Raw genomic sequence first — 14,607 nt, forward strand, 5'->3', positions numbered from 1 at the left:
GTAAGCTGCGGGGCAGGGGGGCAGGGTTGGGAGGCACTAGCAGGGCTCAGACTCTTTCCCCACTGACTGCCGCCCCAGAGGAGCACTGCAAACTCAAAGAGCTGCCCATTCCAGAAGTGGGAACTGTTCGGCTGGTCTAGGGCAGTGGGGGTGCCAAAGATGGGCATCCCACACGGCTCTCCACATCTCCAACCCATGGGGTGGGGCGGTGGGGTTGGGATGTAGCTGCTGGGTTCAGACCCTTCCTGCACTCCCCAGTGCTTCAGCAGGGCGCTGCAGAAAGTTCAATATGCTGCCTCCTCCAGACTCCCCTCCAAACTTCTCCTCTGCCCGTGTTGCCACCTCCCACCACCTTCAGGTGATTCTCTGCCTGTGTGGGAGTGGGGGTCGGTGAGGAAGGGATCCTGTCCCTGTGTAGGGGGTGAAGGGGTACCTCCTCCAGCCAGCCCATGGGGCGGCAGATGTGCGAACGTGCTACCTCCCCACAGTTTTTCTGACTCCCCAGATTTAGTGGAAGTATTTTGGTTCACCTTTGAATATTGTCCATGATTTCTATATCCCGTTATCTCTTTGCAGTTTTGCGAAGCTAATCCAGAGTAGGTGTAGATGACTTGTGTGTGGTTGTCCATCCTCTTCAGCTCTCGCCCTGGGAGCCAAGAGCTAAGAGGTCAGCCCTATTCTGCCATTTTTCAGAATCCCTAACTGTAGACTTCTGAACAGAAACCCTACAAGCCAGAAGGGACTGGCTTAAACTTAACAGACTTAAACTTAAGGCATGAAACCTTAAGAATTCTGGAAAAAAATGTTGGGAAGACTCTTTTAGACATTGGCCTAAGTAAAGAATTTATGAAGAAGACTCCTCAAAGCAATGACAGCACCAATACAAACAAATAAATGAGACCTGATCAAATTAAAAAGCTTTTGTACAGTCAAGGAAACTATCATAGAGCAAATGGACAACCTACAAAATGGGAGAAAATGTTTGCTTTCTACACATCCAATAAAGGGTTGATAATAAGAATGTATATAGAACTTAGAAAATCAACAACAAAAAAATCAAACCACACCATTAATAAATGGACAAAGGACATGAACAGAAACTTTTCAAGAGAAGACAGACTAATGGCCAGCAAACATACAAAAAAGTGCTAAACATCTCTAATTAGGGAGATGCAAATCAAAACTTAAATGATATATCACCTACCTGCAGTGAGAATGACCTTTATTAAGAAAACCCAAAATAACAAATGCTGGTGTGGGTGTGGAGAGATTGGAATTCTCTTTTTTTCACTGCTGGGTTGGTCTGCCAATTAGTACAACCCCTGTGGAAAGTAATTTGGCGGTACTTCAGAGAACTGAAAATAGAAATACCATTTAATCCAGCAATCCCACTACTAGGCATCTACCCAAAGGAAAGAAATACATTGTATAATAAGGACATCTGTACTTGAATGTTTATAGCAGCACAATTCACAATTGCAAAGCTGTGGAAACAGCCAAAATGCCCATCAATGCATTAGTGGATTAATAAACTGTGGTATATGTATACCATGGAATACTCCTCAACTATAAAAAAAAAAACAATGGTGAACTAGCATCTCTTATGTTATCCTGGATAGGGATTGAGCCCATCCTTTAAAGTGAGGTATCACAAGGATGGAAAAACATGCACCACACGTACTTGCCATCAAATTGGTACCAAGTGATCAACACTAAGGTGTTCACATTGTGGTAATATTCATTGTGTGCTAGTCAGTTGTGGAGGTGAGGGATGAGGGGGGCAAACCCACAGCTAATGGGAGTGGAGCACACTGCATGGGGGAAGGACACACTAGAAGCCCTGGCTTGGATGAAGCAAACACATTACATGTAACCAAAATGTTTGTACTCCTATAATATCCTGAATTTAAAAAAAAAAAAAAACTTTACACATAAGACATTTGTTATTAGACATCAAAAATACGATAAAGTAGGAAGAAAAGCATCACAGTAATTAGGACTTTGAGATTGAAGAAGAGTTTTATGAGAGGTCATCCTCTGGGAGTTACCAAGAACCCTTGGTCAGCTCAATGGGTGAAAAAAAAATTAGGAGGGAAGATACAATTCTTAAATACTCAGAAGAGCAGGAAATGAAGCTTCTTAAAAAGATATCAAATGACCTAGGCTAAGTGGTTCTAAACCAGAGGGATCACAATTACTTGAGGATTGTTTATTTTTTTCAAAATTCACAGAGCTAGACTCTACTCAAGAGTTTATAAATCTGAAAGTCCAGAGGCGAGGCCTCCAAGCAGGTGGATTTTAGGGAAATCTCCACAGGAAATTCCAATGCATATTCCTTTAGTTAATAATCTCTGACCTAAGTTCTGTATAAATTAAAACCTTGGAGCTTTTGAAGAAGTTTTGAAAAAGAAGACAGTCAAGATGGCAGACTAGAAGCAGTGTACACAACACTAAGCTCAAGGAGAGGATAAAGAGTGGCTAATAGATACACACCTTTGGGTCATTTATCTGAGTGAGATCATTTTGAATTCACAGGAGGTTGGTGTGAAGTAAACAAGATAGAAGTGGGATGAGCAGCTTTTGTAGGACTGGAGATAAGGTGCCCACGCATGGGAATGGAACAGAGGAGAAAATCTTGAGCTCCATACTTCCTCTAGGATATTGCAGCTGGAGTGGCAGGAGGGCCTCTCCACTGTATCAGACCTCTAGAGTAATACAGAAACCTGACTGGAGGCTGTGCAGCTGCACTTCTTAGGGGAGAAAGCATGGGTTGCTTGCAAGCCCTATGTGCTGCAGCTGGTACCATTGTAATATCCCAATTCCTGAAAGCTACTTTTGCTTAGGGAACAGATCTGTGACTGCTGCCTCCCACTTGTTCCAGCCAGGTGGGTAAGTATTGGGGAATCCTGGCACTCACGTGCATCCCATGGGCAGGTGATGTGCACCCCCAGTGCCGTCATGTCCTGGGGCCCTAGGCAGAGCAGATGGCCAGGGGTCTTGTGCCTGCTGCTGTGACCTTTATGATCTCACTCAACTGTACTTCTTGTGAGACCTGTGTGGAGCGCATGAGTGTAGCCCTCAGTGCCCACTGCCCACTGCCAGAGCACCTGGACCACTATTGATGTTGCTGTCTAAAAGGCCCCAAGCAGGATGAAAGCCAGTGAAGCTGGGATCCTTGGATCTCAGTGGACTGCTTACCACAGACCTGCACCATCCTCAAGTACCCTGCAGGTGCCCAGCACCACTCACACTCCCTGCCTCACAGCCGCCCCACCCATATGTGTGAGCGTTGTGCATTATGGACCTCTTCCATCCCATGTAGGCAACTTGCTTTGTGAGTCCACTGTGTCCAGGGTCAACACTCTGTCCTGCACAGTGAACTGTGACCCGCTGGAGCACTCTTTACCAGGGTCCTGCTCTGCCCCATGCCCTATGGGTCTGCAGTACCTCCATGCCCTGCATACCTGCTATGGCCTATGTATAACCTTGCATTGACCTCACCCCACTCATGCACCTGGCACTTTGGCCACCCAGGCCTGCATGTGTATGTGCTGTGCCTTGTGAACTTCCTCCATCCTGCATGTACTCTGCTTCCTACCAGCTAGCACCACCTCACATGCACACCTAGCACCAGGGTCCAGCTCTGCCACAGTTGCCCATTGACAAACACAACAAACTGGGGAGACATAACAGAGCATCAGTGTTAAAGACTCGCAGTGCATCCACCCCTCTTCTTTCTGGTCAACCTTCTGGAGTAGAACCTAAGCAAACTATCCAGGGCCCCATTCCTATGTTCACTGAGCAACAGAGGTCCCAGCAGAGGAGAAGAGGAATACACTATCTGCTATCTGTTTCAAGTTGAGAGAAGAGGCCCCACATGAGAAGAAACCAGCATAAAAACTCTAGCAACATGAGAAAACAGATTGTCTCAACACCTTAAACGGACCACAGTAGCTCTCCAGCAATGAAATCCAACCAAAAGGATATTGTTAAAATGACAGATATGGAATACAGATTATGGATGGCAAGTAAGATGAATGGAATCGAAGGGATGGTGGAAAACCATCTTAAATAAGTCAAGAAATACTAACAATAATTCCGGACATGAAATAAAAAATTCACTAAACTGATAACAGAGAAGAGATAACAGAACTTAAAGAAAGGAAATCATCAATCAGGTAATTTCAAAATAAAACAGAAAACTTGAGCAACAGCCTAGATCAAACAGACCAAAGAATATCAGAGATTGAAGACAAGCATTTCAAAGTTACCCAGTCAGTAAAAAGTGTAGAAAAGAGGATAAGGAAAAATGAACAATTGCTGTGAGAAATATGGCACTATGCAAAATGAACAAATATAAGAATTATAGGTACCCCTGAGGGAGAAGAATAAGCAATAAGCATAGAAGACTTATTTGAGAGAATAATGGAGGAAAACTTCCCTAGTATCACTATAAGTTCAGATGTCTACATACAAAATGTAGCTTGAACACCTGGTAGACTCATAGCACATAAGGCATCACCAAGACATATAGTCATTAGCCTGAACAAAGTCAAAGTGAAAGAGAAAATCCTATAAGCTGTGAGATGAAAACTATGAAATGTCTGATTTGGAATCATAAGTGGTTATTATGTCTCAAATAAGAAGCAGTACAATTAATCAAAGTATGCACCTAAACTATTGACAGTTTTTCCATCTTGACGGTAGCTTGTTTATGCCAGTAGCAAAGAATCCAGGAGAGCTAGTGGTTATAAAATCATGAAAGGTGTTTTCCACAGCTTGTTGAGAATTGAATATTTTCCTTGCAAGGAGTAGTCTAAAGCCCGGAGAAGTGGTAGTCAGTTAGCGAAAGGTCTGGTGAATACGGTAGATGACAGAGAGTTTCCAACTCCAGCTTCTGTAGTTTGAGCAGCGTTGTTTGTGTGACATGTGATCAAAGATTATCTTGCAGGGTATTGGCCTGTCTCCATTGATCAATCTCAGGTGTTAATCACAAGCATCTCCATCATTTTCTCCAACGTTTGTAGTAGACATCTGCTGTAATCTGTAATTGATTGACTGGGTTTCATCACGCTGTAGTGTATAATACCAGAACTAGACAACCAAAGAGACACCATTAGCTTTTTTTGATGAATATTCAGTTTTGGGCTATGTTTTGGCACTTTGCCTTTATCCAACCATTGTGCCAAATGCTTTTGGTTGTCACAAAGAATCTAGTTTTCCTCACGTGTAACAATATGGTGTAGAAATGGTTCACCTGTAGAATTTGACAACAGTGTCAAGCTTCGAGACAATTTCTCTTCTGATGCTTGTTTATTTTATGAAGAACCCATCTATGAAGTTTCCTTTCATTGCCAATTTGTTTCAAATGGTCCAATATTGTTGGAATAATAAAGTCAAACCTTGCTGCTAATTCACACATAGGTTGAGATGGATTCGCTTCCACTACAGATTTCAGCTCATCATTATCTTCCTTGGTATCAGGTTTCCCAGGTTGCTCAAGTTCAAGATTAAAATTACCATGATGTAACTTCTCAAATCATTGATGTAACTGTGCATTCATTAGCCACATCCTTCCCAAACACTTTTTTGATGTTTCGAACTGTCTTCCCTGCAGTGATTCCATAATGGAACTCCTATTTAGTAATAATATGAATTTTGACTCATCCATGGTTTCACAAAAAATGTTCTTTAAAAAGAAAGATAATCACAAGCCCAGCTGTGTGTCTGAAAGAATGAGGATGTACCTTCACAACAAAAGTAAAACAAGAAATATCAGTGAAATGTCAGAAATATCAACTGTCAAACTTAGTACTTAAGGAAATCAGACATTTCATGCTTAATATCCTAATAGTTATTTACAAAGGAAAACCCATCAAACTAACAGCAGACTTATCAGCAGAAACCTTTCAACCCAAAAGGGATTGGGGTCCCAGTGTTGGTATTTTTAAATAGAGCAACTTACAGCCAAGAATTTTGTATCCTGAAAAACTAAGTTTCATAAATGAAGGAGAAATAAACTGTTTCCCTAATAAGCAAACACTAAGAGAATTTGTCACCACTATACCTGCATTACAGGAAATGCTTAAAAGTAGTCTATACATGGAAAGGGACAAGCAATATCCACCAGTATAAAAACATTCAAAAGTTAGGGCTCACAACTCTTATACAGCAGTAGCATAAGGGAGAAAACAAAGCAAGTAGGTATTCAACATGATGAACAGAACACTATGTCACATATCAATACTAACATTGAATGTAAAGTCTGAATGCTTTTCTTAAAAGATATAATCATGCTGAATGGATGAAAAAGCACCCCAAGTATTTGCTGTCTCCAGGAAACCCATCTAACTTGCTAGGATACTCACAGAATCAAAGTAAAGGGATGGAAAAAAATATTCCATGTGAATGGAAACTAAAAGCGAGTAGGAGTAGCTATTCTCATATCAAATATACTTTAAATCAACGATGGTTAAAAAAAAAGATAAAAGTGGTCATTATATAATGATAAAGGGAGCAATTCAATAGGAAGATGTGATAATCCTCAATATATAAATATATAAGCACCTAGCATAGGAGCTCCCAGATTCATAGATCACATATTACTACATCTAAGCAAAGAAATAAACAGCACAATTATAATTGCTGTGGATTGTAATACTCAACTGACAGAACTGGAGAAATCATTGAGGGAGAAGATCGACAGAGAAACACTGGATGTAAATGGGACTCTATAATAATTGAACATAACAACATTCTACCCACAAACTACAGAATATACATTCTTCTCATCAGCACATGGGGACATTTTCCAAGATTGATCATATGTTAACCTGCAAAACAAGTCTCAGCAAATTCAGAAAAATTTAAATCATTCCATGTATCTTCTCAGATCACTTAGGAATGATGCTAGAAATCAACTCCATGAGGAACTGTGAAATTTACACAAATTCATAGAAATTAAACAACCTGCTCCTGAACAATTTTTGAGTCAATGATGAAATTAAGATGGAAATCAAATGATTTTCCGAATGGAATGACAATCATGACACAAGCATCCAAAATATATGGAATACAGTGAAAGCCATGGTAAGAGGGAAATTCATAGCCTTAAATGCTTACATCAAAAAGACATTAAGATCACATTATCAACCTGATGTCACATCACAAGAAACTAGAAAAAGAACAAATCAAAGCCAAAGCCAGCAAAACACAAGAAATAGCAAATCTCAGAGCAAAACTGAATGAATGGAAACAAACAAAAATACACAGGATCAACAAAACAAAAAGGTGGTTCTTTAAAAAGATAAAGTTGGTAGACATCTAGCTAGATTAAGGAGAAATAGAAGATAAAAGACCCAAATAAGCTCAATCAAAAATGACAAATGAGACATTACAACTGATGCGACCAAGATACAACATATCATCCATGAATACTAAAAAAAATTCCTATGCAAACTAGAAAACACAGCAGAAATGAAGAAATTCCTGGAAACATACAACCTTCTGGGCCTGAATGAGGAAGAAATAGAAATTCTGAACAGACCACTAATAAGCAGTGAGACTGAAGCAGCAATAAAAAAATCTCCCAAGAAAAAAATGTACTGAACTCCTGAACCACACAGATTGATACCCTAATTCTACCAGACCTACAAAGTAGAACTGGTACCTATACTTCATAAATTATCCCATAATATAAAGAAGGAGAGAATCCTCCCTAATTCATTCTGTGAAGCCAGTAACACACTGATACAAACGTTAGGAAAGGACACACACATATACACACAAAAACTATAGACTGATATTCCTCATGAATGTAGATGCAAAAATCCTAAACAAAATACTAGCAAACTGAATTTAAAAGCACATCAAGAGGGTAATTTACCATGATCAAGTGGGTTTCATCCCAGGGATACAAGATGGTTTAATACACACAAATCAATAAACGTGATTCACCACATGAACAAAAGCAAAAACAGACCACATGATCATCCCAATAGAGGCAAAGAAAACATCATTCAATGAAATCTAGCACTCTCTTTTATAATCTTAATTTCAGAATATCATGGGGTTACAAATATTTTGGTTACATAATGATTTTGGTACTGTTTGAGTCGAAGTTATAAGTGTGTTCATACCCCAGATAGTGTGCATGTTAGGTGTGGATTTACTCATTCCTTTCTCCCCCCCACCTGCTTGATTTCTGATGAATGTTTAAATATTCATGATAAAGCACTCTCAACAGTGTACCATTTACAATAGCTACAAAGAAAATAAAACACTTAGGAATATACTTAACCAAGGAAGTGAAAAATCTCTACAGGGAGAACTACAAAACACTGATGAAAGAAATCATAGATTACACAAATGGAAAAAACATCCCACATTCATGGATTGGAAGAAGCAACATTGTTATAATGCCCATACTGCCCAAAGTGATTTATAGAGTCCATGCAATTCCCATAAATTTAACAATGTCATTTTTCACAGATATAGAAAAAATCATCCTAAACTTAATATAGAACCAAAAAAGAACCTAAATAGCCAAAGAAATCCTATGCAAAATAACACATCTGATGGCATCACATCCCTTGACTTCAAATTGTGCTGCAAGGTTACAGTAATCAAAATGGCATGGTACTGGTATAAAAGTAGAAACATAGACCAATGTAACAGAATGGGGAACCCAGAAATAAAACCATCTACCTACAACCAACTTACCTTTCACAAAGCAGATAATAACATACACTAGGGAAAGAAGCCCTGTTCAATAAATGGTGCTGGGAAAACTGGATAGCCACATGTAGAACCATGAACAAGACCCTTATCTCTTACCATTTACAAAAATTCAAGATGGATAAAAGATTTAAACAGAAGACATGAAACCATAAAAATTATTTTAAAAATATGAAAATTCTTGTGCACATCAGCCTAGGCAAAGAATTTTTTTACTAAGACCCCAAAAGCAAGTGCAGGAACAACAAAACTAAATATATGGGATTTAATGAAATTAACCAGCTTCTGCAAAGCAAAGGAAATAATCAATAGAGTGAGGAGACAGTTTACATAATGGGAGAAAATATTCACAAACTATTCATCTGACTAAGGACCAATATCCAGAATCTACAAAGAACTCAAACAAATCAGCAAGAAAAAAACAATCCCATTGAAAAGTTGACAAAAGAAAAAGGCATGAAAAGATTTTTTAAAAAAGAAGATAGACAAATGGCCAAAAAAAAAAACCTGAAAAAATGCTCAACATCACTAGTAAGTGAAATGCAAATTAAAGCCACAATGAGATACCACCTTACCCCTTTCAGAATGGCCACTATTAAAAAGACAAAAAACAATAAATGTTGATGCAGATGAAGTGAAAAGGGAACACTCATGAACTGTTGGTGGTAATATAAATTAGTATAACCTCTGTGGAAAACAGTATAGGGATTCCTCACAGAAGTAAATATAGACTAACCATTTGATCCAGCAATCCCACTCCTCGGTATCTACTCAAAGGAAAATAACTCATTTTATCAAAAGGACATATGTACTTGAATGTTTATAGCAACACAAATTACAATGGCAAAGATCTGGAATCAACCTACGTGCCCATCAGTTCAATAAAGAAAATGTGTGTGTATTTATGTATGTGTGTACTCATACACATATACACATACGTAAATACACACACACACACACACTACACACACACACAAAACACCCCCCATGGAGCACTACTCAACCATAGAAAGTTATGAAATAATGTCTTTTGCAGGAAGTTGGATAGACTGGAGACCATTATCCTAAGTGAAGTACCTCATGAATGGAAAAACAAACACCACATGCACTCTCTAATAATTGGGAGCTAAATTATGGGCACAAGGAGATGTAAAGGACATTGGAAATCAAACAGAAGGGAAGATGGGAGGGGTGAGGGATAAAAACTTACCTATCAGGTACAATGAACACTCTTCTTATGATGAGCACACTAAAAGCCCTTACTTAAACATTATACAAGGTATCCATGTAGCAAAAAAATTTGTATCCCCTTAATATTTTGACAAAAATGAAAAAAAAAATTGAGGCATGGAGACAATCTAAAGGCAAAAGGATCTTTCCAATCTAGGAAATTAGGGTGAGCTGAATCTTTGACCAGATTTTGGACAGGAATATATATTAAGGAAGTATGTAGAAATATTATAGGACTTAATCAATTGATGGACATTGTTAAACAAATTTGACACATTCAGACTTATATAAAATAACTATTTGTCACATGCCTGCTGTAAAGAACGTTTTTTTTTTTGTGGCACACTTTTCACTTGTAATGAGCAATGGCTTCCACAAGGTGGCAGTAGAGATACAATTGAGACAAAACACGGAGAGAGTGGAACCACTAATCAGGTTCTTAACCTTTATTGTGCTATGTCCTCTTCTCAGAATAATGTTTTCAAATGCAAAAAATAAAATACATAGTAATATGTGAGATTTCTTAAATGTATTAAACAACAATGTGTAAAAATAGGTATAATAACTACCATAATTTTCAAGTAGTGGTAAATGTAAACATTTTGAGATAATCTGCAACTGTAATGTGATGTGAAAATATCTTTGATTACTATTGGTGACAAAATCTCAGGTACTGCTAATGCTATTGTGTTTTTTTCCTGCATTCATTATTGAAGAAAATGTCCATTTTCAGTCAGAGCTTAGTGAAGATAAAGATAAATTTCCCTCATCCAAGTTAACAGATCACATGAGTTCTATCACAGACCCTCCTATCTGGTTGTCTTAAAAAATATATTTCGGGTAAAGTTATATATAGGTATGTCACACTTTATAAAATATTTCTGAAAAGACAGGTATAAGATAAATCATTGTATTCAAATCTATTTCTCCCCTTTGTTTTCATTATAAAACTAGAAATTAAGTTCTTCTATGAAAAAAAAAATGTGTGGCTCCCAAATGTAATAAAGTCAATTTTAAAATGAATCAGATTTTGTAAAACATATTTAAAATTTAAAAATTCTGAAAAAGTATTTTAGTGTAATATCACAAAGTAAATATAAAAATAGTTGTCTTTTGCTTGCTTATCATTCCCAAGGTATTTTATGCAGCATTTTATATACATTATCATATTTAATACTAAAAATAATTATATGAGATTGTTAGTACTCTAATCCCTGTTTTGGAGAAGAGCCTGGGTGGTCATTCTGGGGTCAGAAAAACCAAGATTCAGTCCTACCTGTACCACTTATTAGCTGAATGACATTGGTCAAATTACTTAATCTGTCTAAATTTAAATTTCCTTTTCTATAAAACAAGAATAATATACCTCATCTACCTCATGGTGGGATTAAGAGATAATGCATACAAATAACTTAACATCTTGCTTGGCACACAGTAAGCTTGTCAGGATCACCATTGATCTACACATTACCAAATCCAGAAGTCGATTCTCAATCTCCATTTTATGCAATCCATCAGTAACTTTTAATACAGGTTAAACTCCCTCTTACTTGAAATAATCTCTTCACTTGGCCTGTGGGATATTACTTGCTCTTGGTTCTCTTACTTCACGTGCTGGCTTTCCTCCTCTGTCTTCTCTGCTACATTCTCCTAACTATAACCTCTCCTAATCTTATTAACCCAAAGGGCTCCTTCCTTGGGCTTCTTCTCTAACTCTAGACGATCTCTTATAGCCCATAGTTTCAAATGCCATATATAGGCTAGGACTCATTTATATGAGCCTAGGCCTCCTCTGAACTCTACAGACTTATATTCCTAGCTGCCTACTCAACATTTGTACTCAGATGTTTAGTAAACAATTCAAATTCACCATACCCCAAATTGACTTCATTTGCTTTCCCCCAAACCTTCTCTCACCTTTTTCCCTGTCTCAGTAAATGACAACTCCATTATTCTAGTTTGTCAAGTTTAAGAGTCTCTCTCACATGGCATAGTCAATCCATTTAGGAAATCATATCCATTCTACATTCAGAATTATCCAGAATCCAATTCCTTTTCACCATCTCCACTGCTGCCACCCTAATTAAAGCCCTCAGAATCTCGTCTGGAGTACTGTAATAATTTTCTAACTGATCTCCCTGCTTCTTCCCTTGTTCCCCTATAGCTTCTTCTCCCCATAGCCAAACATGATCTTTTTTTAAAAAATATAGCATCAGGTTACTCCTCTACTTAAAATTACCCAGTACCTTCTCATCTCACTTAAAATAACAGCCAAAACCTTTACATAGCCATGTGTGACCTAGCCATCCACCATCTTTCTGATCATGTCTCCTAACACTCTCTCACAGCCTTGCCCTAACACTCACACCATATCTTATCTACTCTTTTCCAGCCATATTGGTTCCTCAGACATGCATAGGGTCAATTACATTTGCCATCTGCTCATGCTGGAATGCATTGCCCACAAAATCTATAGGGAACACATCCTCACCTCCTTTAGCTATTTGCTCAAATATCACCTTCCCAGAAGGCTTTCCCTCGCTGCCCTATTTGAAACTTCAAATCACCCAAGCGTTCCATATATCCCCTCCCTGTTATATTTTTCTGTATAGCACTTACCACCATCTGATATAGATTTTATTTAATTTTATTGTTTAATCTCACCTAGCTCAAATGTTAGGTCCATGCTGGTAGATATTTTTATCTGGCTTGTTCAATGCTGTATCCCCAGTACCAAAAATAAATGTTTTAAATGACTAATTTTTTTTCATTTTAATACTTTATCAGGTGCTACACAGTTTATGCCTGACCCCAAGCTCATGGATCACGGGCAATCCCACCCAGAAGATATAGATATGTACAGCACTAGAAGCTGAAGTAGACTGCACAGACTACATAGCAACTACAAGATGTGTGAAGTTGCAAATTATGATTAAAAAATCATGTAATGAATAACTGACACATAGATTATAACTTAAATCAAGTTTTTCAAAATCAAGTTTTTGAAAACAATTTCAAAATCAAGTTTTTCTCTTATATCTTCAAATGTACAGTTTAACCAACCACATCAATGATTAAAACACACTGAATGCAATCCAAATATTAAATGATTGATGAGGAGACACAGCTAGAAATATTAGGTTGCATGTGATGACTTTTAAGGGTATTTATTAAAACAAAACAAAATAAAGAATGAACACCAATGAGATTAAAATCTGAAATACATATGTGTATGTATACATACATATTTATACATATGCATATGTGCTCTAGCTTTTCTGAATTAATATCAGTTAAATTAGAATGGTATGTATGTTAAAGGATGTGTCTCCCCATTTTTTTCATTTTCTAGAGCTGGAATAAAATACCTATATTTGATGGCACTTGGGCTTGGCTTTGTCTCTTTGTTTTATTAATGTGTTACCTCCTCTTAAATGTCTAAAACATCTCTAGCTATTTAAAAGTCCATATGCTACACAGGTCCCCTACTACTGCTTAGCAATCTTTCTACCTATTCTCAGTGTTTTACTATTTCTGTTCCCTAGACAAGGTATTACAAACTTTTTATCCTCTTCAAGCATCCTATACCTGCTAAAGTTAACTGGACCTCCTATTTCATGGAGAAAAAAAGTAAATTATTAGACATGGCCATTCCCATCTACCTTCAAGATCTAACTCTATTCAGCCATGCACCCCCTTTTCTAAGGCTAATGTGTTCCTGATCTCATTCCTTCCTGTCTTTTGCAGGCCCATATTCCATCCTGTTTAATCTTTAGTCTTTAGTTTCTCTTCTCACTGGGTTTCTTTTCCTCAATCTTTAAATAGCTTCAGGTCTTTTATATCCTAAAGCAACATTAACAACAAAAAAAGACCAAAACCTTTCCAGAACTCTGCTGCTTCCCTCAAGCTGTCTTTTCTCTCTCCTTCCTATGATTGCCATATCAGTTTACAAAGTAATTATTGTCATTGTCCCCTTCTTCCCTACTTTCAATTCCTAACTTGTGACATCCTGACCTCTATATTAACTCCTCACCACTCCCTCCTTGAAACTCACTCCTCCCTTTGCTTTATGTAATTCCTGCATCTCTTGTTATTCCTCATTCTTCACTGCTCTGAATCCTTTAAATGCTGAGGCTGCTCAGGTTGCATCCCTACTTTTCTGTTCTCATTCTATATGCTCTCTCATTTTCATTTAACAGATTTCACTAGCACAAGCCACCATATATGTGCCATTATTCATATTTTCAGTCCCACATTTCCCCAATGCTGGAGACCTATATTTCTAATTATTTATTAATTATATTCACATAATGTCCCTTAATATCCCTATAACAAAATTTTCTCTACTCCCTACTCCTTATTTCTTATTTCTCAAATCTATTCTACCTTCTTTAGTCTTATTATTACTCTTGTTCAAGTCTTCATCATCACTTTCCTGGGTTATTAGAGTAGCCTCCTGGCTAATCTGCTCACCATCAATCTTGCTCTCTCTCACTTTAGAATGTGTTCTGCTTGCAAGTAACAGTAAACTAGTTAACAGTAGCTTAAACAAATAAGGATCTCTTTAAAGCCAGAAATTAAGCAATACAGGGTTGGAACAGTGGCTTATTGGTGCCATCAAGGACCTAGACTTTCTTACTT

At 37.7% G+C, this 14,607-nt stretch overlaps 1 protein-coding gene across 2 annotated transcripts in view; it reads left to right on the forward strand.

The window, feature by feature from the left end:
* The window catches only part of APOOL (apolipoprotein O like), a 139,001-nt gene extending 125,652 nt beyond the window's left edge, over positions 1-13,349 (forward strand). For both annotated transcript variants that reach the window (XM_012790093.2, XM_075999410.1), the window contains one exon: positions 12,754-13,349. In XM_012790093.2, coding sequence (XP_012645547.2) covers positions 12,754-12,842 — 89 coding nt within the window. In that variant the 3' untranslated portion in view covers positions 12,843-13,349. The remainder of the gene's footprint in view (positions 1-12,753) is intronic.
* Positions 13,350-14,607: the final 1,258 nt, after the last annotated feature.

This window comes from Microcebus murinus, chromosome X, assembly GCF_040939455.1.
Source record: "Microcebus murinus isolate Inina chromosome X, M.murinus_Inina_mat1.0, whole genome shotgun sequence".
In the NCBI taxonomy this organism is placed as follows: Eukaryota; Metazoa; Chordata; class Mammalia; order Primates; family Cheirogaleidae; genus Microcebus; species Microcebus murinus.